At 49.5% G+C, this 24,439-nt stretch overlaps 1 protein-coding gene across 1 annotated transcript in view; it reads right to left on the reverse strand.

The window, feature by feature from the left end:
* DNAJB11 (DnaJ heat shock protein family (Hsp40) member B11) overlaps positions 1-24,439 on the reverse strand; it is a gene marked incomplete in the record, with an annotated part of 406,113 nt that overhangs the window by 16,695 nt on the left and 364,979 nt on the right. The window contains 1 exon segment of the mRNA XM_030209526.1: positions 5,781-5,892. Within this exon segment, the coding sequence (XP_030065386.1) occupies positions 5,781-5,892 (112 nt within the window).

Consider the following 24,439-nt stretch of genomic DNA (forward strand, 5'->3'; position numbering starts at 1 on the left):
CAGGAAAACCTTGCTAGCGCCCGTTTCATTTGTGTCAGAAACAGGCCTTTTTTACTAGTATCCTATATAATAATTCTCACCTCCAACAGGATGTGCCTGGGACCGTGCCTGCCGGAAGTGGTCTGCTAGGCAGGCAGGCACGCACTGACCTCAGTGACATCAGTGACAGACAATTTGGCAAAGCAAAACAATCTGAGTGCTGGCCATTAGGCCACAGGGTTGATAGGAGAGTTTTAAAAGACTGAAGGAAACGAAAGTGTTAAACTGGAGAAGGGGGGGGGGGAGTTGTGAATGACTGAAAGACATGCAAATTTGGGACAGGAAAACAATCTCAATGCTGGCCATTAGCACACAGGGTAGATAGGAGAGTTTTAAAGACTGAAGGAAACAAAACTGTTAAACTGGAGAAGGGGGGGGGGGAGTTGTGAATGACTGGAAGACATGCAAATTTGGGACAGGAAAACAATCTCAATGCTGGCCATTAGCACACAGGGTACATAGGAGAGTTTTAAAAGACTGAAGAAACCAAAAGTGTTTGGGGGGGGGGGGGGGGGGGGCAAGTTCTGAAAGAATGAAAGAAATTAAAATTTACGAGAGGAACACAATCTGAATGCCAGGCATTTGTACACAGGGTAGATAGAACACTTAAAAAAAAAATGAAGGACGTGAAAGTATTACATCTTGGGGGAGAGGTGAGGAGGAAAGCGGTGGGGTATCCGGATACTGGGCGTTAGGGCCACGGGGGTACATAGACTTTTGACAGCCTTAAGGAACCCAAAGTGTGGGAAGGAGGAGGAAAAGGAGGGGAGGGAACTGGGTGAGGGGCATTAGGAACAGGGGAGGGGGCCCTGTCACACACTCTCATTCTCACACACACACTGTCACACAGCCAGTCTCACTCTGTCACACACCCGCACATTCACTCTGGCTCTGTCTCTCAAACATACACACTCCGAGGAAAACCTTGCTAGCGCCCGTTTCATTTGTGTCAGAAACGGGCCTTTTTTACTAGTATCCTATATAATAATTCTCACCTCCAACAGGATGTGCCTGGGACCGTGCCTGCCGGAAGTGGTCTGCTAGGCAGGCAGGCACGCACTGACCTCAGTGACATCAGTGACAGACAATTTGGCAAAGCAAAACAATCTGAGTGCTGGCCATTAGGCCACAGGGTTGATAGGAGAGTTTTAAAAGACTGAAGGAAACGAAAGTGTTAAACTGGAGAAGGGGGGGGGGGGAGTTGTGAATGACTGAAAGACATGCAAATTTGGGACAGGAAAACAATCTCAATGCTGGCCATTAGCACACAGGGTAGATAGGAGAGTTTTAAAAGACTGAAGGAAACAAAACTGTTAAACTGGAGAAGGGGGGGGGGGGAGTTGTGAATGACTGAAAGACATGCAAATTTGGGACAGGAAAACAATCTCAATGCTGGCCATTAGCACACAGGGTACATAGGAGAGTTTTAAAAGACTGAAGAAACCAAAAGTGTTTGGGGGGGGGGGGGGGGGGGGCAAGTTCTGAAAGAATGAAAGAAATTAAAATTTACGAGAGGAACACAATCTGAATGCCAGGCATTTGTACACAGGGTAGATAGAACACTTAAAAAAAAAAATGAAGGACGTGAAAGTATTACATCTTGGGGGAGAGGTGAGGAGGAAAGCGGTGGGGTATCCGGATACTGGGCGTTAGGGCCACGGGGGTACATAGACTTTTGACAGCCTTAAGGAACCCAAAGTGTGGGAAGGAGGAGGAAAAGGAGGGGAGGGAACTGGGTGAGGGGCATTAGGAACAGGGGAGGGGGCCCTGTCACACACTCTCATTCTCACACACACACTGTCACACAGCCAGTCTCACTCTGTCACACACCCGCACATTCACTCTGGCTCTGTCTCTCAAACATACACACTCCCAGGAAAACCTTGCTAGCGCCCGTTTCATTCGTTCCAGAAAAGGGCCTTTTTTACTAGTAAAGATATAATAAAAACATACGAAATGTACTATTTTTATGACTGTTTCCATAAACTCTTCAGCTAAGCTGCAAAATCTAGAGTCTTTAACACAACAGCATTCTTCCAGATTGGATAAACTGGAGAAATCTTCTATGGAGGCTAAGAATATGCTGACACAACAGGCTGGAGATAAATCTTTATTAATGAGAAAGACTGAGAACTTGGGAAATCATAATAAGAGTAATAGTTTAAGGTTTCTTAATTTTCCTGTATCTAAATTGCTGGGTCCCCAAGAACTCTTTAAAAACTTTTTCACTACAGTTTTGAAGATATCAGCCTCAAATATTCCTCCTGTCCAGAAAATATATTATCTAACGTGTTTAGATTCTGATAAGGATTTGAATTTATCTTCATTTTTAGATTTGTTAGAAGTTGAAATTTCTGGAAGAGCAACTTTGTTGATTCTTTGTGTATCTTGTGTTTCTACAAGATAAGGAAATGGTGTTAAGACTTTACTATAGGAATAAGAATGTCTCCTTTTTTAGGAGATGTGGAGGGGCATTTTCAAAAGGGATGTCCAAGTTGCGATTTGGACATCCTTGCAAAATGTCCAAATCCAGGGGTGTGGAAACCCGTATTTTCAAAACAAGATGGACCTCCATCTTTCATTTTGAAAATACCGTCAGGGACGTCCAAATCCTTAAATGTCGCCGTCCCTAGACATGGAGGTTTCTGACATAGGCGCCTGGTATAAGAGGCTTGGGGAGGCTAAGCCTCCCCAGCCGCAAGCCCCAAGCGTCTCTCTCTCATCCCCCCACCCCCCATGCAGCGTCTATCCCTCTCACTATAGCTTGCTTCGGCCTGACGTGCCCAGCCCCGCCTCCTCTGACCAGCCTTCCTTATGATGCGTCCAGCCCTCGCGGAAGCAGGAAGTTTGGTCAGAGGAGGCAGGGCTGGGCACGTCATGCCGTCAGACCGAAGCCCCAAAGCACGCTGTAGTTCGATGTTGGCGTGCTGCTACCGGCAACGATGGGCGATCTAAATCATATTAGAGGGACCACGGCCAGGGAGGGCGAGGGATAGTCGCTGCATCGGGGGGGGGGGGGGGGATGAGAGAGAGCCTGTCAGTAGCGGCGATCTGATTAAATTAAAGGGACTGCAAGAAGGGAGCAAGAGGGATAAATACTGCATTCCGGGGGGGGGGGGGGGGGGAAACGAGGGAGAGGGATAGATACTGCAATGGGGGTTGAAACAAGGGAGAATTGCTGGACATGGATGGATGGATGGGGGCAGGGGAGAGGGGAAATTTACTGGATATGGATGGATGGAGGAGAGGGCGGGGAGAATAGAGAGTTTTTGGACATGGATGGAATGGAGGGCAGGGAAGAAAGGAGAAATGTTGGACAAGGATGGAGGGAAGGAAAGAAAAAGGAAAGATGCACATGGATGGAGTGGAAGGGAGAGAGGAGAAATGCTGGACATGGATGGAGGGGAGGGAAGACAGAGGAAGTACATGCACATGGATGGAGGAGAGTGGAGTGAGGAGAAATGCTGGATATGGATGGAGGAGAAATTGCTGAATTTAAGGGCTGGATTGGACCACTTTGAGGGCAGATGTTGAAACTGGAGAAAGATTAGGCACAGGGCTACAGATGCATAAACAGGATGCATAAGGGGACAGAAGAATGGTGGACATAGAGAAAAAATATCAAATGGAAAGAAGACACTGCATAAAACAGAAGACACTGGGATCAAAGCTAATAGAAAAACTAAATGCTCAGACAGCAAAGGTAGAAAACATTTAATTCAGAATTTATTAATTGGAATATGTCAGCTTTTGGAAACGTGCATCTGTGATATTTTGCATGCAAGTTTCAATTTTTCTAGTATTGCTGCATGCTGAGTCTGACTTCTTGAGGTAACTTTCCAGTTCAGTATTTTGCCTTCATATCTGTTGTGGCATGTGTTTTTCATGTGTGATCAAGATGCATTATTCTGCTAGCGTGTAGTATTTGCAGCCCTTTTGTTTTTTTTTTTATTTGTTTCACTAGGTTGTGTACTGGTGTTTTAGAGCCAGGTGTAATTATAGTGCTGCCTTTCCACGCTGTATCTCGTCCTGTCCTTGGAATTAGTGCTGTTATGGTTTGGTAAGGTTATGAGTGTGTTTTTGCACAAGTTTGTGTATAGTGTTTTGCAGTGGAGAGATTGTGTGTTGGCCTTATTGAGGTGGCACCAAAACTTCAGAAAGGATGTAGAGCCTAAATCATGACACACTACCTCTTGAAGGATCTACATATGGCCGTTAATAAAAGGAGCTCATTGTGAACACTATCCATCGTAAAAGGGTGTTTTGTGGCTCTACATGAGAATTGTGATATTATGATCCCTTGTTTCATATTGTTGACGGTCTGCATTTTCAGTATGGTGGTATATTGGTGTATTAGGTCTGCCCAGTGTAATATTTATAGTACAGTAAGGTTATGAGTATGTTTTTGCACAAAGTTGTGCACAGTGTTTTGCAGTTGAGCAATTGTGGTTAGTATATGCTTTGAGCAACCACTTTATTCTTTGACATATGATACATATCTAATATCTAAATTTAATAAAAGGTATTAATTGTGATTATTTTATTTTTACTTATTTTTTTTTTCTGTGTGTTGTCAGACAATTATGGATGTAAACCCCGCCCCTGGCCCCACCCCCTTTAGCCTCCCCAACCAGTTGGGCCACCGACCGCCTATGGTTTCTGATTTTCGGCGATTTTTGAAACCAGACACATCCATGTCAAAAACGACAAAATGCAAGCCATTTTGTGCCTTAGTCGTAAGAAAAACAGGTCCGGGTGAAAACGTCCAAGTGCTCGTCAGGAACGTCCTTGTTTTTTTCCATTATGGGTCAAGGATGTCCAAGTGTTAGGCACGCCCAAGTCCCGCCTTCGCTATGCCTCCGACACGCCCCTTTGAACGTTGGCAGTCCTTGCGACGGAGTGCAGTTGAAGACGTCCTAAATCGAGCTTCGATTATACCGATTTGGACGTCCCTGGGAGAAGGACATCCATCTTCCGATTTATGTCGAAAGATGGACGTCCTTCTCTTTCGAAAAGGAGCCCGAAATTCTTAATGTTTCCAGATGTCTCACAATGAACTCAGTTTGGTGGAGAGATTTCTAACATATAGGTAAGCTATTCTTTCATTAGGAGCTGTTTTTCAATTATGTTTTACTTGTAAATGTTTTGTTTCCTATCAGGAGAAAAGATATGTTTTTTTTTATGAACCAGCTCAATTGTTATTTTTTCTAGAGGGTAAGTGGGATTCAGTGACATCCTTAAGTGCTCCTTAGTGAAGGTCATATGTTATTTGCAGGGTATTGCTCAGTTCTCTTCTTTTTGTCTCCATTTCCTTATGGAGTTTTCTTTTTTTTCGTTTCCCCCTCCTAACCTTTGGACTATACTTTGTAATCTGTTTACTACAATTCTTTGGTTAATGAAGTTTAATTAGCATATCTAATGTTTCTGGAATTTCTTTCAAAGTTTGTATTTATAATATACAAAGTCAAAAAAATTACAATTAAAAAAATACAAAATCATAAATTATTAAAATATATCCTTCCAAGCACTTTTAAAAACTCCCTTTAGCATAATCATATGGTGAAAATAGAGAATAAACTGATGGATCAGAATAGTTTACTTATTTACCATATTTATATACCACATTATCTAAGTCTACTATAGTTTCGTTAAGGTTCTACGACACATCACAGGAAGCAAAAGCAAATGCTCATCTAAGAAATAAAGGAGAGAGAAAAAGATGAAGACAGGATGTGCCTTACCTTGTGGCCATCCAGATGTGCAATGTCCATCTGAAAGCCCACCAGTGCTTCCACCAATGAAATAGTCACATTAGTAAACAGATCATCTCCTCTCCTTTCAAATACTGGGTGCCTGTTATAGAGAAAAGCAGCATATAAAGGAATCATTCATTTTATACATAAGGAAAAAAAATGGTGAGAGCACCGAAACTCTTCTTCTCCTGTACCCCAGAGCAGAGACCTACAAGTATTGTGACTTATACAAAGCTCCGCTACTTACTAGTTACAGCAGTTCTCCATAGACAGTAAAAATGAATCAAGCCGTACAAGTAGGTGATATCATCTGATGAACAGTTTGAAGAGATCAGAAAGGTTCAGAAAAGATTCTAAGCATGCAAATGAGATACCATCTGTCTTCTCACTTACTCCTTCAAAATGAGCTTAAAACACAACTCTTAAAGGAGCTGGGAGGGGGGACTGTATGGCTGATTTATTCTGCTGTCTATGGGGAACCTCAGTTTTAGTTTTATTAATTTTTATTGATGAAATTCCAACAATAACAGCAAATAGTTAGCATTCTCAACTCTTTCTCTTATTAAACATTGGTCCAATATGATGCTAATGTACTCAACATTTCTTCCATCTTCATTTTGCCCTTTTCCCCCCCCCCCCCCTCTTCCCCCCTCTCCCCCTCCCCATCCTAAGGTTCCAAATGATGCCTTGAAGAACAAACTTACTATATTACATAACAATAAAGCTGGTAAACCACTATAATTACCGTATTTGACTGAATTCCAGAACACTTAAGTGCTACCACACCTTACTAAGTGCAACTTATCCTTTAAGCGTCCCTTCACCCCTCCCCTTCTTCCTCCCCAAACTTCTACAAAAACCTAGTCGATGCAGACTACCCCAAAACATTAGTCCATGGCGGATATAGTTTGTTTTGTTTCCAGCCTTTAAGCTTGTTAAGAATTTGATGCCTAGACGTCGGATGTAATGTATTCCAATATTTCCCCCATATCTTTTTAAACATTCTTGGGTCCTTCTCTTGAGTTATTAACGATACAGTGCCACAGAGTTCCAGATGCAACTGTTCTGTCATTTTAGATTTCCACATGTCTCTGGTCGGGGCTTGTTCCTCTCTCCATTTTAGAAGAATCACTTTTTTCCCTATCAGAGTCGCTCTCTGCAGAAACCCTGTGAGCCCCGATGGCATAGGTTGTTCTATGATAAAGATGTCAAACAATATCTGAGCATTAGCCGTTATTTTCCGCCTCCAGTATCGTCCAGATTCCGTTAATATTTGTACCCAGAACTGGTGAATCTCCGGGCACAGCCAAAACATATGTCCCAACGTCGCTTGTGATTTTCCACATTTGGGACATTCTCCTGTGCCAAAACCAGCCCTCAGTGCTCTGACTGGTGCTATATACAGTGGTGGAAATAAGTATTTGATCCCTTGCTGATTTTGTAAGTTTGCCCACTGACAAAGACATGAGCAGCCCATAATTGAAGGGTAGGTTATTGGTAACAGTGAGAGATAGCACATCACAAATTAAATCCGGAAAATCACATTGTGGAAAGTATATGAATTTATTTGCATTCTGCAGAGGGAAATAAGTATTTAATCCCTCTGGCAAACAAGACCTAATACTTGGTGGCAAAACCCTTGTTGGCAAGCACAGCGGTCAGACGTCTTCTGTAGTTGATGATGAGGTTTGCACACATGTCAGGAGGAATTTTGGTCCACTCCTCTTTGCAGATCATCTCTAAATCATTAAGAGTTCTGGGCTGTCGCTTGGCAACTCGCAGCTTCAGCTCCCTCCATAAGTTTTCAATAGGATTAAGGTCTGGTGACTGGCTAGGCCACTCCATGACCCTAATGTGCTTCTTCCTGAGCCACTCCTTTGTTGCCTTGGCTGTATGTTTTGGGTCATTGTCGTGCTGGAAGACACAGCCACGACCCATTTTTAAGGCCCTGGCGGAGGGAAGGAGGTTGTCACTCAGAATTGTACGGTACATGGCCCCATCCATTCTCCCATTGATGCGGTGAAGTAGTCCTGTGCCCTTAGCAGAGAAACACCCCCAAAACATAACATTTCCACCTCCATGCTTGACAGTGGGGACGGTGTTCTTTGGGTCATAGGCAGCATTTCTCTTCCTCCAAACACGGCGAGTTGAGTTCATGCCAAAGAGCTCAATTTTTGTCTCATCTGACCACAGCACCTTCTCCCAATCACTCTCGGCATCATCCAGGTGTTCACTGGCAAACTTCAGACGGGCCGTCACATGTGCCTTCCGGAGCAGGGGGACCTTGCGGGCACTGCAGGATTGCAATCCGTTATGTCGTAATGTGTTACCAATGGTTTTCGTGGTGACAGTGGTCCCAGCTGCCTTGAGATCATTGACAAGTTCCCCCCTTGTAGTTGTAGGCTGATTTCTAACCTTCCTCATGATCAAGGATACCCCACGAGGTGAGATTTTGCGTGGAGCCCCAGATCTTTGTCGATTGACAGTCATTTTGTACTTCTTCCATTTTCTTACTATGGCACCAACAGTTGTCTCCTTCTCGCCCAGCGTCTTACTGATGGTTTTGTAGCCCATTCCAGCCTTGTGCAGGTGTATGATCTTGTCCCTGACATCCTTAGACAGCTCCTTGCTCTTGGCCATTTTGTAGAGGTTAGAGTCTGACTGATTCACTGAGTCTGTGGACAGGTGTCTTTCATACAGGTGACCATTGCCGACAGCTGTCTGTCATGCAGGTAACGAGTTGATTTGGAGCATCTACCTGGTCTGTAGGGGCCAGATCTCTTACTGGTTGGTGGGGGATCAAATACTTATTTCCCTCTGCAGAATGCAAATAAATTCATATACTTTCCACAATGTGATTTTCCGGATTTAATTTGTGATGTGCTATCTCTCACTGTTACCAATAACCTACCCTTCAATTATGGGCTGCTCATGTCTTTGTCAGTGGGCAAACTTACAAAATCAGCAAGGGATCAAATACTTATTTCCACCACTGTAGGCTCGCATAAGGAACCTGTACTGCTGCTCCCACTGCCGGATGAAAGTAGACCTGTGTAGAATAGCCTGTAAAAAGTTCTGCATCATATCCGCCGTTATTACAGTCTCAAGGTCTCTCGACCAACTTTCTGCTACTCTGACATAGTCAATGTCTTCTGTAGTGTCCAACAGGTTTCTATGATGAAAGCGCAGGGGGACAATGCCCTGTGCGCCCAGTGTCAGGGCTGTTGTAATTATGTCCTGCACATCTTCGCTTAAATTAAATGCTCCAAGCGAACGGGCATAATGTTGCACCTGTACATGTGCATAGTGATCGTTGGCCGGGATATCATATTCTCTTGTTAATTCTTCCAGGGTTTTAACTTGTCCCTCTGCATCTATCAGCTGATAAAGATATTGAATACCCTTTTCCCGCCAGCGCACAAAAGTCTTTTCTGTTGTCCCCGCTGGGAAATCTGGGTTCTGCCCCAAAGAAACAAAAGGCGTCGCTGCTGCCGAGAAGCCGTGGCGCCTACACAGCCACCTCCACATTGCTCTTGCTGAGCGTACAAACCAGTTCATTGGGGAACCTCAGTTTTAAGTATGCAACATACTCTTCCCAATTAAGAAGCAAATCAATCAGCCACACAAATAGGACATTCTAAGTCCAGGGTGGATGGAAGAAATACCAGAAAAGCGAAGATACTTACTTGTAGCAGGTATTCTCCGAGGACAGCAGGCTGATTGTTCTCACATGTGGGTCGGCGTCCACGGCGGCCCAGGAATCGGCAATTTTCTTCAGCAAAATTTTATAACAGTTTTGCCAGAGCCTTCTAGAATGTGAATTGTGCGCACGCGCGGCCATCTTCCCGCAAGTCGCGTGAGAGTTCCCACTCAGTTAAATCCAAAAACACCAAACAACTCCAAAGGGGAGGTGGGCGGGTTTGTGAGAACAATCAGCCTGCTGTCCTCGGCGAATACCTGCTACAGGTATGTATCTTCGCTTTCTCCAAGGAATAGTCATCAACATGGACTGTAGAGCCCCTGTCTCAGAGGTGTTCTTCACCAGACAATCGTTGAGATAAGGGAACACATGCACTCCTAGTCTGCGTAGTGACGCTGCAACTACTGCCAGGCATTTTGTAGACCCTGGGCGCAGACGCCAGACCAAAGGGCAGTACTCAATACTGAAAGTGCTGCGTTACCAGATGTAATGGAAGATACTTCCTGTGAGCTGGAACTATCGGGATGTGTGTATAGGCATCCTTTAAGTTCAGAGAGCATAGTCAATCATTCTCCTGAATCATGGGAAGAAGGGTGCCCAGGGAAACCATCCTGAACTTTTCTCGGACTAGGAATTTGTTCAGGGCCCTTAGGTCTAGGATGGGACGCATCCCCCCTGTTTTCTTTTGCACAAGGAAGTACCTGGAATAGAATCCCAGCCTTTCTTGTCCTGGTGGAACGGTCTCGATCGCATTGGCCTTGAGAAGGGCGGAGAGTTCCTCTGCAAGTACCTGCCTGTGCTGGAAGCTGAAAGACTGAGCTCCCGGTGGGCAATTTGGAGGTCTGGATATCAAATTGAGGGAGTATCCTAACTGGACTATTTGAAGAACCCACCGATCAGAGGTTATGAGAGGCCACCTTTGGTGAAAAAATTTTAACCTCCCTCCGACCGGTAAGTCGTCCGGCACGGACACTTTTACAGCGGCTATGCTCAGCTGGAGCCAGTCAAAAGCCCGTCCCTTGCTTTTGCTGAGGAGCCACAGGGGCCTGCCTTGGCGCACGCTGTTGAAGAGAACGAGCGCACTGGGGATGAGCCTGAGAAGGCTGTCGAGAAGGAGGATTGTACCTACGCATGTTATAGGCGTAGGGAGAATTCTTCCTTCCCCCGAAAAATCGTCAACCAGATGAGGTAGAAGCAGAAGGCGCACGGCGGGAGAGATGGTCCATAGCGGTTTCCCGCTGCGTGATCTGATCAACCACTTGCTCGACCTTCTCACCAATAATGTTATTCCCCCCCCCTGACAAGGGACATCCGCAATCCGCTGCTGGACTCGATTGACCAGGTCAGAGGCACTCAGCCATGAGAGTCTGCGCATCACTATACCTTGGGCAGCAGTTCTGGATGCAACATCAAAAGTATCGTAAGCACCCTTGGACAGGAATTTACGACACGCCTTCTGCTGCCTAACCACCTGCTGAAAAGGCTTGGCCTGCTGCAGAGGGAGCTTATAAAACAAGTCCGTCAGTTGCTTCACCGTGTTCAAGTGAATGCTCCTGTAGAGCTGGTTACATTGAATTTTGGCCGCAAGCATAGAGGCCTGATACGCCTTTCTCCCAAATGAGTCCAGGATTCGAGATTCTCTTCCCGGGGGCGCCGAGGCAAAGTCTCTAGAACTCCTGGCTCTCTTGAGAGCGGAATCCACAACCATAGAGTCGTGAGCTAACTGCAACTTCATCAACACAGGTTCTCCGTGAATCCGATATTGGGACTCAGCTTTCTTGGGAATGGTGGGATTACTTAGTGGTTTCATCCAATTCCGCATAAGTGTCTCCTTGAGCACATTATGCAAAGGAACCGTGGATGACTCCTTAGGTGGCGAAGGATAGTCAAAGACCTTGAGCATCTCAGTCCTAGGCTCATCCTCAGAGACCACTGGGAAGGGAATGGCCACAGACATTTCCCGGACAAATGAAGAGAAAGTAAGACTCTCCGGGGGAGAAAGCTTTCTTTCTGGTGAAGGAGTAGGATCAGAGGGGAGACCACAAGACTCCTCAGAAGAGGAATACCTGGGATCTTCCCCTTCATCCCACAAGGCATCCTCATCGGTATCGGACAGGAGTTCCTTAACTGCAGTCCTAAACCGGGCCCGACTCGACGAAGAGGAACCATGTCTTCGATGGCGATGTCGAGAGGTCGACTTCCACGCCGGCGGCAATAGAGCTCCCTCCATCGAAGTCGACAGGGAATCAACCTGGGTGGCAGCCGACATCAATGCCGCAAGTGGCACTGGTGCTGAGGACCTCAGAGCCAGCTGCCACTTTCACCGATGGTGTGGAGGGCACAAGCAACCCTGGCACCGGAGCAGACTGACGCAGCAACCCTTCCAGAAGACCTGGAAGAATAGCTCGGATGCGCTCGTCTAGTCGCCTTTGAGCAAGGCTGCGGGGTCGGTACAGGTACCGGCGTCAAAATCTGTGCAGGTTGAGGAGGCGGTACCGGGCTGCCTGAAGACTGACACCTCTTGAATGCAGGGTGAGCGTTCCTCCCGGCATCGGCGTTTCACAGGTGCCGAATTCTTCGATGCCCCGGAGCTCTTGTTCTCTGAGGACAAGCAGGCTGCTTGTTCTCACTGATGGGTGACGTCCACGGCAGCCCCTCCAATCGGAACACTTTCTAGCAAAGTCCTTTGCTAGTCCTCGCGCGCCGATGCACACCGAGCATGCGCGGCCGTCTTCCCGCCCGAACCGGCTCGTGCCGGCCAGTCTTCTTTTGTCCGCGCTCGGTACGGTCGTGTTTCGCCGTTCACGCCCCAAAGTTGACCTCGCGCGTCGTTTATCGACTTCGTTCTAAAAAAAAAAAAAAAAAAAAAAAAAAAAAAAAAGGTGTCGGAAGGAGACCTTTATGGTTTTCTCCCTTCCCGTACTTCTAGTTTTGCCCCTGTAAGTTTTCTTTCGTCGTCGGGGTAGGCCCTATTTAGGCCTCGGTCGAAGTTTTTCTTCCCCCTATTTTTGCGGTGCCATTTTCGCCATTTCGAGTTTTGATCTCGCCGGCGCGATTTTTCCGCCCATGACATCGAAGTCTTCCAGCGGCTTCAAGAAGTGCACCCAGTGCGCCCGGGTAATCTCGCTCACTGACAGGCAAGCGTCGTGTCTTCAGTGTCTGGGGGCTGGGCACCGCCCTCAGGCCTGTAGTCTGTGTTCTCTTTTGCAAAAGTGGACTCAGGTAGCGAGATTAGCCCAGTAGAATGTTTTGTTCTCGGGCTCTTCGTCGGCATCGGCACCCGGACCTTCATCCTCGCCCCCGATTGCATCGAGTGCATCGAGGCATCGGCCCTCTGCATCGGGGCGACATCGGAGGGCTGCGTTGGCATCGAGACCTCCTCGTCTGCTGATGTCGTCGGACGGTGGTGCTTCGTCTGGAGTGCAGGTGAGGGCTGTCCATTCCCCTGCTGGTGGCGGTGAGCCTTCGGGTGGGTCTCCCCCTACCCTGAGGGCTCCTGCGGTACAGCCCCCCCAAGAACGACCTCCTTCGGCCTCGGCCCCGAAGAAGAGACGGCTGGATTCTACGTCCTCCTCGTCGGTGCCCGGAAGCTCCGGTGACATGCTTCGTCCGAAAAAATCGAAGAAGAATCGTCACCGGTCCCCTTCCCATGTCGGCACCGAGAGCTCTAGGTCGCCGAGGGAGTCGGCACCCAGTAGGCATCGGCTCCGAGAGGACCGCTCGCCCTCTGTTCAAGAGGTGTCGGTGCGCTCGCCTTTGGACAGCCCGGAACAGCCTCCACGCCTGGAACAGGTTCTGACATCGACTCCTGCATCTGCTTCCATGTCTTTTTCCACAGCCGCTCTGAACGAGAGCCTCCGGGCCGTTCTCCCAGAGATCCTGGGAGAGCTGTTGCGCCCTACCCCTCCGGTACCGGGGGTGCTTGCGCCACCGGTACCGTCGAGCGAGGCGCCGGCTGGCCCACTGCCCGGGGTGAGGTCTCCGACATTGGTGCCGCTTACGGTACCGATTGCGGTCGCCTCCCAGGAAGGCTCCCCGACTACGTCGGCGGAGGGAGCTTTGCCGGTGCGGGCGAGGGAGTCTACATCTCGACGCTCCCACCATGGCCGTGGTTCCACGGAGTCAAGCCGGGCACGGCTGCAGACACAGGTCCGTGAACTTGTGTCTGACATCGATGGTGAGGCCTCGTGGGAAGAGGAAGAGGACATCAGATATTTCTCTGACGAGGAGTCTGAGGGTCTTCCTTCTGATCCCACTCCCTCTCCTGAAAGGCAGCTTTCTCCTCCTGAGAGCCTGTCTTTCGCTTCCTTTGTCCGGGAGATGTCTACGGCCATCCCCTTCCCGGTGGTTGTGGAGGACGAGCCCAGGGCTGAAATGTTTGAGCTCCTGGACTATCCTTCTCCACCTAAGGAAGCGTCCACAGTACCCATGCATCATGTCCTCAAAAAGACATTGCTGGTGAACTGGACCAAGCCTCTAAGTAATCCCCACATTCCCAAGAAGATCGAGTCCCAGTACCGGCTCCATGGGGACTCAGAGGTGATGCGCACTCAGTTGCCTCATGACTCTGGAGTTGTGGATTTGGCCCTAAAAAAGGCCAAGAGTTCTAGGGAGCATGCTTCGGCGCCCCCGGGCAAGGACTCTAGAACCTTGGACTCCTTTGGGAGGAAGGCCTACCATTCTTCTATGCTCGTGGCCAAGATTCAGTCCTACCAGCTCTACACGAGCATTCACATGCGGAACAATGTGCGGCAGTTGGCGGGCTTGGTGGACAAGCTCCCCCCTGAGCAAGCCAAGCCTTTTCAGGAGGTGGTCAGGCAGCTGAAGGCGTGCAGAAAATTCCTGGCCAGAGGGGTGTATGACACCTTTGATGTTGCGTCCAGGGCCGCTGCTCAAGGTGTGGTGATGCGCAGACTCTCATGGCTGCGTGCCTCCGACCTGGAGAATAGAATCCAGTAGCGGATTGCGGACTCGCCTTGCCGTGCGGACAATATTTTTGGAGAGAAGGTCGAACAGGTGGTAGAGCAGCTCCACCAGCGGGACACCGCATTCTCCCGCCGGCAGCCTTCAGCCTCTACCTCTACAGGTAGAAGATTTTTTGGGGGAAGGAAGACTGTTCCCTACTCTTCTGGCAAGCGTAGGTACAATCCTCCTTCTCGACAGCCTGCGGCCCAGGCTAAGCCCCAGTGCGCGCGCTCTCGTCAGCAGCATGCGCCTCAGCAAGGCCCCTCGGCTCCCCAGCAAAAGCAAGGGACGAGCTTTTGACTGGCTCCAGCAGAGCATAGCCGACACCCAAGTGTCAGTGCCGGGCGACCTGCCAGTCGGAGGGAGGTTGAAAGCTTTTCACCTAAGGTGGCCTCTGATAACCTCCGATCAGTGGGTTCTCCAAATAGTCCGGCAAGGATACACCCTCAATTTGGCCTCAAAACCTCCAAATTGTCCACCGGGAGCTCAATCCTACAGCTTCCAACACAAGCAGGTACTTGCAGAGGAACTCTCCGCCCTTCTCAGCGCCAATGCGGTCGAGCCCGTGCCATCCTGGCAAGAAGGGCTGGGATTCTATTCCAGGTACTTTCTTGTGGAAAAGAAAACAGGGGGGATGCGTCCCATCCTAGACCTAAGGGCCCTGAACAAATATCTGGTCAAAGAAAAGTTCAGGATGCTTTCCCTGGGCACCCTTCTCCCCATGATTCAGCAAAACGATTGGCTATGCTCTCTGGACTTGAAGGACGCCTACACGCACATCCCGATACTGCCAGCTCACAGACAGTATCTGCGATTTCAGCTGGGCACACGTCACTTCCAGTACTGTGTGCTACCCTTTGGGCTCGCCTCTGCGCCCAGTGTTCACGAAGTGCTTGGCTGTAGTAGCAGCGGCACTTCGCAGACTGGGGGTACACGTGTTCCCATATCTCGACGATTGGCTGGTGAAGAACACATCCGAGGCAGGAGCCCTGCAGTCCTTGCAGATGACTATTCGCCTCCTGGAGCTACTGGGGTTTGTGATAAATTATCCAAAGTCCCATCTTCTCCCAGTGCAGAAACTCGAATTCATAGGAGCTCTGCTGGATTCTCGGACGGCTCGCGCCTATCTCCCAGAGACGAGAGCCAACAACTTGTTGTCCCTCGTCTCGCGGGTGCGAGCGTCCCAGCAGATCACAGCTCGGCAGATGTTGAGATTGCTGGGCCATATGGCCTCCACAGTTCATGTGACTCCCATGGCCCGCCTTCACATGAGATCTGCTCAATGGACCCTAGCTTCCCAGTGGTTTCAGGCTGCTGGGGATCTAGAAGACGTGATCCACCTGTCCACGAGTTTTCTCAAATCCCTGTATTGGTGGACGATTTGGTCCAATTTGACTCTGGGACGTCCTTTCCAAATTCCTCAGCCACAAAAAGTGCTGACCACGGATGCGTCTCTCCTGGGGTGGGGAGCTCATGTCGATGGGCTTCATACCCAAGGAAGCTGGTCCCTCCAGGAACGCGATCTGCAGATCAATCTTCTGGAGTTACGAGCGATCTGGAACGCTCTGAAGGCTTTCAGAGATCGGCTGTCCCACCAAATTATCCAAATTCAGACAGACAACAAGGTTGCCATGTATTACGTCAACAAGCAGGGGGGCACCGGATCTCGCCGCCTGTGTCAGGTAGCCGTCAGCATGTGGCTCTGGGCTCGCCGTCACGGCATGGTGCTCCAAGCCACATATCTGGCAGGCGTAAACAACAGTCTGGCCGACAGGTTGAGCAGGACTATGCAACCTCACGAGTGGTTGCTCAATTCTCGTGTAGTGCGACAGAGCACCCCCTTGGTAGATCTCTTCGCATCTCGAGCCAACCACAAAGTCCCTCAGTTCTGTTCCAGGCTTCAGGCCCACGGCAGACTGGCATCGGATGCCTTCCTCCTGGACTGGGGGGAGGGTCTGCTGTATGCTTATCCTCCCATACCTCTGGTGGGGAAGACTTTGTTGAAACTCAAGCAAGACCGAGGCACCATGATTCTGATTGCTCCTTTTTGGCCGCGTCAGATCTGGTTCCCTCTTCTTCTGGAGTTGTCCTCCGAAGAACCGTGGAGATTGGAGTGTTTTCCGACCCTCATCACACAGGACGAAGGGGCGCTTCTGCATCCCAGCCTCTGGTCCCTGGCTCTCACGGCCTGGATGTTGAGAGCGTAGACTTTGCCTCTTTGGGTCTGTCAGAGGGTGTCTCCCGTATCTTGCTTGCTTCCAGGAAAGATTCCACTAAGAGGAGTTACTTCTTTCTGTGGACGAGGTTTGCCGTCTGGTGTGACAGCAAGGCCCTAGATCCTCGCTCTTGTCCTACACAGACCCTGCTTGAATACCTTCTGCACTTGTCTGAGTCTGGTCTCAAGACCAACTCCGTAAGGGTTCACCTTAGTGCAATCAGTGCATACCATTACCGTGTGGAAGGTAAGCCGATCTCAGGACAGCCTTTAGTTGTTCGCTTCATGAGAGGTTTGCTTTTGTCAAAGCCCCCTGTCAAGCCTCCTACAGTGTCATGGGATCTCAATGTCGTTCTCACCCAGCTGATGAAACCTCCTTTTGAGCCACTGAATTCCTGCCATCTGAAGTACTTGACCTGGAAGGTCATTTTCTTGGTGGCAGTTACTTCAGCTCGTAGAGTCAGTGAGCTTCAGGCCCTGGTAGCCCAGGCCCCTTACACCAAATTTCATCATAACAGAGTAGTCCTCCGCACTCACCCTAAGTTCTTGCCAAAGGTTGTGTCGGAGTTCCATCTGAACCAGTCAATTGTCTTGCCAACATTCTTTCCCCGTCCTCATTCCTGCCCTGCTGAACGTCAGCTGCACACATTGGACTGCAAGAGAGCATTGGCCTTCTATCTGGAGCGGACACAGCCCAACAGACAGTCCGCCCAATTGTTTGTTTCTTTTGATCCCAACAGGAGGGGAGTGGCTGTGGGAAAACGCACCATATCCAATTGGCTAGCAGATTGCATTTCCTTCACTTACGCCCAGGCTGGGCTGGCTCTTGAGGGTCATGTCACGGCTCATAATGTTAGAGCCATGGCAGCGTCGGTAGCCCACTTGAAGTCAGCCACTATTGAAGAGATTTGCAAAGCTGCGACGTGGTCATCTGTCCACACATTCACATCTCATTACTGCCTGCAGCAGGATACCCGACGCGACAGTCGGTTCGGGCAGTCAGTGCTTCAGAATCTGTTCGGGGTTTAGAATCCAACTCCACCCCCCTAGGCCCATGTTTGTTCTGTTCCAGGCTGCACTCTCAGTTAGTTGGTAAATTTTTTAGGTCAATCTCAGTTATGTCCTCACCGTTGCGAGGCCCAATTGACCATGGTTCTTGTTTTGAGTGAGCCTGGGGGCTAGGGATACCCCATTAGTGAGAACAAGCAGCCTGCTTGTCCTCGGAGAAAGCGAATGCTACATACCCGTAGAAGGTATTCTCCGAGGACAGCAGGCTGATTGTTCTCACAAACACGCCCGCCTCCCCTTTGGAGTTGTGTCTTCCCTTCTCTTTGTCTTGCTACATATGAGACTGGCCGGCACGAGCCGGTTCGGGCGGGAAGACGGCCCCGCATGCGCGGTGCGCATCGGCGCGCGAGTACTAGCAAAGGACTTTGCTAGAAAGTGTTCCGATTGGAGGGGCTGCCGTGGACGTCACCCATCAGTGAGAACAATCAGCTTGCTGTCCTCGGAGAATACCTTCTACAGGTATGTAGCATTCGCTCTATTACTGTGTTTCGAAGGAGACCGATGACTATGCTTCTTCGCTTTCGCTCGATGCACGTCATGCAGACTCCTTGGTACCGATGAGGAGGACATGGAATACACACGCCTCCTCGGGGTCGGGTCCGAATCAGGTCGGTCCCGTGGGGCCTGTACAGCAGAAGGCTTTGAGACAGGTGGAGACCCACTCGACGCCTCACTGCTCCCAGCGTGTGGTGGTCTCTGGACAGTAATTACCTGCGCTCCTGAAGTCCATGCCATCCCCTGTCGACACTGAGGAACCGTTCGAAGCTCCGAAAAGACGGTCCTAAAGAGCTTTTCTCGACACCTGTGTCCGCCTTTTCAAGCTAAGACACAACTTACATGCGTTTGGGCGATGGTCGGGCCCAAGGCACTGAAGACACCACATGTGGGGATTGGTACCTGAGATCGACCGGTTGCATAGAGTACACTTCTTGAAGCCGCTGGGAGTCCTCGATGACATGGTCGGAAAAATAGCAGTGGCGAAGTCAAAATTTGCAATTGTGCCTAAAAAGAAGAGAACAAAAATGAGAAACTAGTATGCGCGGCCTAAGAGGGCAGAGATGAATACGAAAGGAAACTTGACCGGCCAAAACTAAGAAGGGATTTTTTTTTTAAACACTCTAAAGAAAAAGAAGAAAACAGGACAAAAGCTGGAGAATCCTGGGCCTGAAGAGAGAGACCGAAAAAAACGCATCCACTCTCAAACGCAGAAAAAGAAAAACTGAGCGGGAATGCTCACGCGATGGGTGGGAACATGGCCGCATATGTGCGGCGCGCACGATTCTCGTGCCAGACAATTCTGGCAAAACTGTTTAAAAATTTTGCTTGAGAAAATTGCCGATTCCTGGGCCGCCGTGGATGCCGACCCACATGTGAGAACAAGCAGCCTGCTTGTCCTCGGAGAAAGTGAAGATACATACCTGTAAGCAAGTATTCTCCGAGGACAGCAGGCTGATTGTTCTCACTGATGGGTCGACGTCCACGGCGGCCCAGGAACGGTAATTTTCCAGAGCAAAAACAAAAAAATTTGCCACAGCCATACATCGAACGGGACGCGCGCACCGCGCAGCCATCTTCCTGCCTGTCGCGCGAGAGTCCCGCTCAGTTAGATCAAAAAGCAATAGCAAGGAGAAGAACAACTCCAAAGGGGAGGTGGGTGGCTTTGTGAGAACAATCAGCCTGCTCTCCTCGGAGAATACCTGCTACAGGTATGTATCTTCGCTTTCTCCGAGAAGAAGTAGGCTGCTTGTTCTCACTGATGGGGTATCCCTAGCACCCAGGCTCACTGAAAACAACAAAAAAGGTCAATTGGCCCTCGCAACAGCGAGGACATAACGGAGATTGACCTAAAGCAGAAACATCTAACAGAGTGCAGCCTGGAACAGAATAAAAATCGGCCTAGGGGGGGTGGAGTTGGATTCTAAATCCCCAACAGATTCTGCAGCACCGACTGCCCAAACCGACTGTCGCGTCGGGTATCCTGCTGAAGGCAGTAGTGAGATGTGAATGTGATGACCATGTTGCAGCCTTGCAAATCTCTTCTTTAGAGGCTGACTTCAAGTGGGCCACCGACGCTGCCATGGCTCGAACACTATGAGCTGTAACATGAACCTGAAGATTCAGCCCAGCTTGGGCATAAGTGAAGGAAACGCAATCTGCTAGCCAATTTGAAATGGTGCGTTTCCCAACTGCGACTCCCCTTCTGTTGGGATCAAAAGAAACAAACATTTGGGCGGACTGTCTGAAGGGGCTTGTCCGCACCACGTAAAAGGCCAATGCTCTCTTGCAGTCCAAGGTGTGTAACTGACATTCAGCAGGGCGGGTATGAGGACAGGGAAAAAAATTTTGGCTAGACAATTGACTGGTTCAGATGGAACTCCGACACCACCTTCGGATAGAACTTAGGGTGCGCGTGTGGAGGACTACTCTGTTGTGATGAAACTTGAGATAAGGAGCATGCACTACCAAGGCTTGGAGTTCACTGACTCTACGAGCTGAAGTAACAGCCACCAAGAAAATGACCTTCCAAGTCAAGTACTTCAGACGGCAGGAATCCAGTGGCTCAAAAGGAGACTTCATCAGCTGGGTGAGAACGACGTTGAGATCCCATGACACTGGTGGAGGTTTGATAGGGGGCTTTGAGAAAAGCAAACCTCTCATGAAGCGAACAACTAAAGGCTGTCCAGAGATAGGCTTCCCTCTACATGTTGATGATAAGCACTAATTGCACAAAGATGAACTCTTACGGAGTTGGTCTAGAGACCAAACTCTGACAAGTGTAGAAGGTATTCAAGCAGGGTCTGTGTAGGACAACAGCGAGGATCTAGGGCCTTGCTATCACACCAGATGGCAAACCTCCTCCATTTGAAAAAGTAGCACCTCTTTGTGTAATCTTTCCTGGAAGCAAGCAAAACCCGGGAGACATCCTCAGAAAGACCTAATGAAGCAAATTCTACGCTCTCAACATCCAGGCCGTGAAAGTTAGAGACCGGAGGTTGGGATGCAGAAGCACCCCGAGGGTTGGAAAACACTCCAATCTCCACTGTTCTTTGGAGGACAACTCCAGAAGAAGAGGGAACCAAATCTGACGCGGCCAGAAAGGAACAATCAGAATCATGGTTCGACGGTCTTGCTTGAGTTTCAGCAAAGTCTTCCCCACCAAAGGTATGGGAGAATATGCATACAGAAGGCCCCTCCCACAATGAAGGATAAAGGCATCTGACGCTAGTCTAATGGTCCTGAAGCCTGAAACAGAACTGAGGGACTTTGTGATTGAGTTGAGTGGCAAAATGACCCACGAGGGGGTGCCCCACTCTTAGAAGATCTTGCGTACAACGCCCATGTTGAGCGACCACTCGTGAGGTTGCATTATTCTGCTCAACCTGTCGGCCAGACTGTTGTTTGCGCCTGCCAGATACGTGGCTTGGAGAAACATGCCGTAACGGCGAGCCGAAAGCCACATCTGTACGGCTTCCTGACACAGATGGCGAGATCCGGTGTCCCCCTGCTTGTTGATGTAGTACATGGCAACCTGATTGTCTGTCTGAATTTGGATAATTTGGTTGGACAGCCGATCTCTGAAAGCCTTTAGAGCGTTCCAGACCACTCACAACTGAAGGAGATTGATCTGAAGACCTTTTTCCTGGAGGGACCAAACTCCTTGAGTGTGAAGCCCATTGACGTGAGCTCCCCACCCCAGGAGGGATGCATCTGTGGTCAGCACTTTGTGTGGGTGAGGAATTTGAAAGGGACGTCCCAAGATCAAATTGGATCGAATTGCCCACCACTGAAGGGAATTGTGAAAATCAGTGGACAGCTGGATTGCATCCTCTAGATCCCCTGCAGCATGATACCACTGAAAAGCTAGGGTCCATTGAGCTGATCTCATGTGAAGACGGGCCATGGGTGTCACATGGACTGTGGGTGCCATATGGCCTAGAAGTCTCAACATCTGCCTAGCTGTGATCTGCTGAGACGCCCTGGCCATGGAAACTAGAGACAGAAGATTGTGTGCTCTCACTTCTGAAAGATAGGCACGAGCCGTCAGTGAGTCCAGCAGAGCCCCAATAAATTGCTGAACAGGGAAAAGATGGGACTTGGGGTAATTTATAACAAACCCGAGTAGCTCCAGCAGTTGAATAGTCATCAGCATGGACTGTAGAGCTCCTGCCTCTGAGGTGTTCTTCACCAGCCAATTGTCGAGATAAGGGAATACATGCACTTCCAGTCTGCGTAGTGACGCTGCAACTACTGCTAGGCATTTTGTAAAGACCCTGGGCGCAGATGCTAGACCAAAGGGCAACACACAATACTGGAAGTGATGCGCTCCTGTGAGCTGGAAGTATCGGGATGTGTGTATAAGCATCCTTTAATTCCAGAGAGCATAGTCAATTGTTTTCCTGAATCATGGGAAGAAGGGTGCCCAGGGAAACCATCCTGAACTTTTGTGGGACTAGGAATTTGTTCAGGGCCCTTAGGTCTAGGATGGGATGCCTTCCCCGTTTTCTTTTGCACAAGAAAGTACCTGGAATAGAATCCCAGCCTTTCTTGCCCTGGTGGAATGGGCTCAACTGCATTGGCGCTGAGAAATGCGGAGAATTCCTCTGCAAGTACCTGCCTGTGCTGGAAGCTGATGGACTGAGCTCCCGGTGGACAATTTGGAGGTCTGGATTTCAAATTGAGGGAGTATCCTAACCAAACTATTTGAAGAACCCACCGATCGGAGGTTATGAGAGGCCACCTTTGGTGAAAAAGTTTTAACCTCCCTCCGACCGGCAAGTCGTCCGGCATGGACACCTTTGCTCAGCTGGAGCCAGTCAAAAGCCCGTCCCTTGCTTTTGCTGGGGAGCCACTGGGGTCTGCCTTGGTGCACACTGTTGATGAGAACGAGCACACTGGGGATGAGCCTGAGAAGGCTGTCGAGGAGGAGGATTGTACCTACGCTTGTTATAAGCATAGGGAGCATTCTTCCTTCCCTGGAAAAATCGTCTACCTGATGAGGTAGTAGCAGAAGGTGCCCGGCAGGAGAGATTGTCCATAGTGGTTTCCCGCTGCGTGATCTGATCAACCACTTGCTCAACTTTCTCACCAAAAATGTTATCCCCCCAGCAAGGAACATCCGCAATCCGCTGCTGAACTCAATTGTCCAGGTCAGAGGCACACAGCCATGAGAGTCTGCGCATCACTATACCTTGGGCAGCGGTTCTGGATGCAATATCAAAAGAATCGTAAGCACCCCTGGACAGGAATTTACGACACGCCTTCTGCTGCCTGACCACCTGCTGAAAAGGCTTGGCCTGCTCCGGAGGGAGCTTATCAACCAAGCTTGCCAGTTGCTTCACTGTGTTCCTCAAGTGAATGCTCGTGTAGAGCTGGTAGGATTGAATTTTGAACATGAGTAAAGAGGCCTGATACGCCTTCCTCCCAAAAGAGTCCAGGGTTCGAGATTCTCTTCCTGGGGGTGCCGAGGCAAAGTCTCTAAAACTCCTGGCTCTCTTGAGAGCGGAATCAACAATCAGAGATTCGTGAGGTAACTGCGACTTCATCAGCTCAGGTTCTCCGTGAATCCGATATTGGGACTCAGCTTTCTTGGGAATGGAGGGATTACTTAGTGGTTCCATCCAGTTTCGCATAAGTGTCTCCTTGAGCACATTATGCAAAGGAACCATGGATGACTCCTTAATTTTGTTACATTTGTAACCCGCGCTTTCCCACTCATGGCAGGCTCAATGCGGCTTACATATTATATACAGGTACTTATTTGTACCTGGGGCAATGGAGGGTTAAGTGACTTGCCTAGAGTCACAAGGAGCTGCCTGTGCCTGAAGTGGGAATCGAACTCAGTTCCTCAGTTCCCCAGGACCAAAGTCCACTACCCTAACCACTAGGCCACTCCTCCACTCCTTAGGTGGCGAAGGATAATCAAGGACCTCGAGCTTCTCAGTCCTGGGCTCATCCTCAGATATCACAAGGAAGGGAATAGCCACAGACATTTCCCGGACAAATGAAGAGAAAGAAAGACTCTCTGGGGGAGAAAGCATTCTTTCTGGTGAAGGAGTCGGATCAGAGGGGAGACCACAAGACTCCTCAGAAGAGAAATACCTGGGATCTTGCCCTTCATCCCACGAGGCATCCTCATCGGTATCAGACAAGAGTTCCTTAACTGCAGCGTGAAACCGGGCCCGTCTCGACGCCGAGGAACCGTGTCCTCGATGGCAATGTCGAGAAGTCGACTCCCTTGCTGGCGGCGATGAAGCTCCCTCCAGCGATGTTGAAGGGGAGACCTCACCACAGGCATCGAGCCAGCTACCGCATCCATCGACAGTATGGAGGGCGCAAGCACCCCCGGTACCGGAGCAGACTGACGCAGCAACCCCTCCAGAAAACCTGGAAGAATGGCTCGGATGTGCTCGTCTAGAGTCGTTGTCGAGCAAGGCTGCGGGGTCAGTGCAAGAACCAGCGTCAGAATCTGTGGAGGTCGAGGAGGAGGTACTGGGCTGCCCATAGACGACACCTCTTGAATGGAGGGCGAGCGGTCCTCCCGGCGTTGGCGCTTCATGGGTGCCGAAACCCACAGGCCCCGGAGCTCTCGGTACCGTGCATGGACAGAGACCTATGACGATGCTTCTTCGCCTTCAGTCCATGCACATCATCGATACTCCTCAGTACTGACGAGGAGGACGTGGAATCCACACTCCTCCT

Source organism: Microcaecilia unicolor, chromosome 7 (assembly GCF_901765095.1).
Source record: "Microcaecilia unicolor chromosome 7, aMicUni1.1, whole genome shotgun sequence".
NCBI lineage: Eukaryota > Metazoa > Chordata > Amphibia > Gymnophiona > Siphonopidae > Microcaecilia > Microcaecilia unicolor.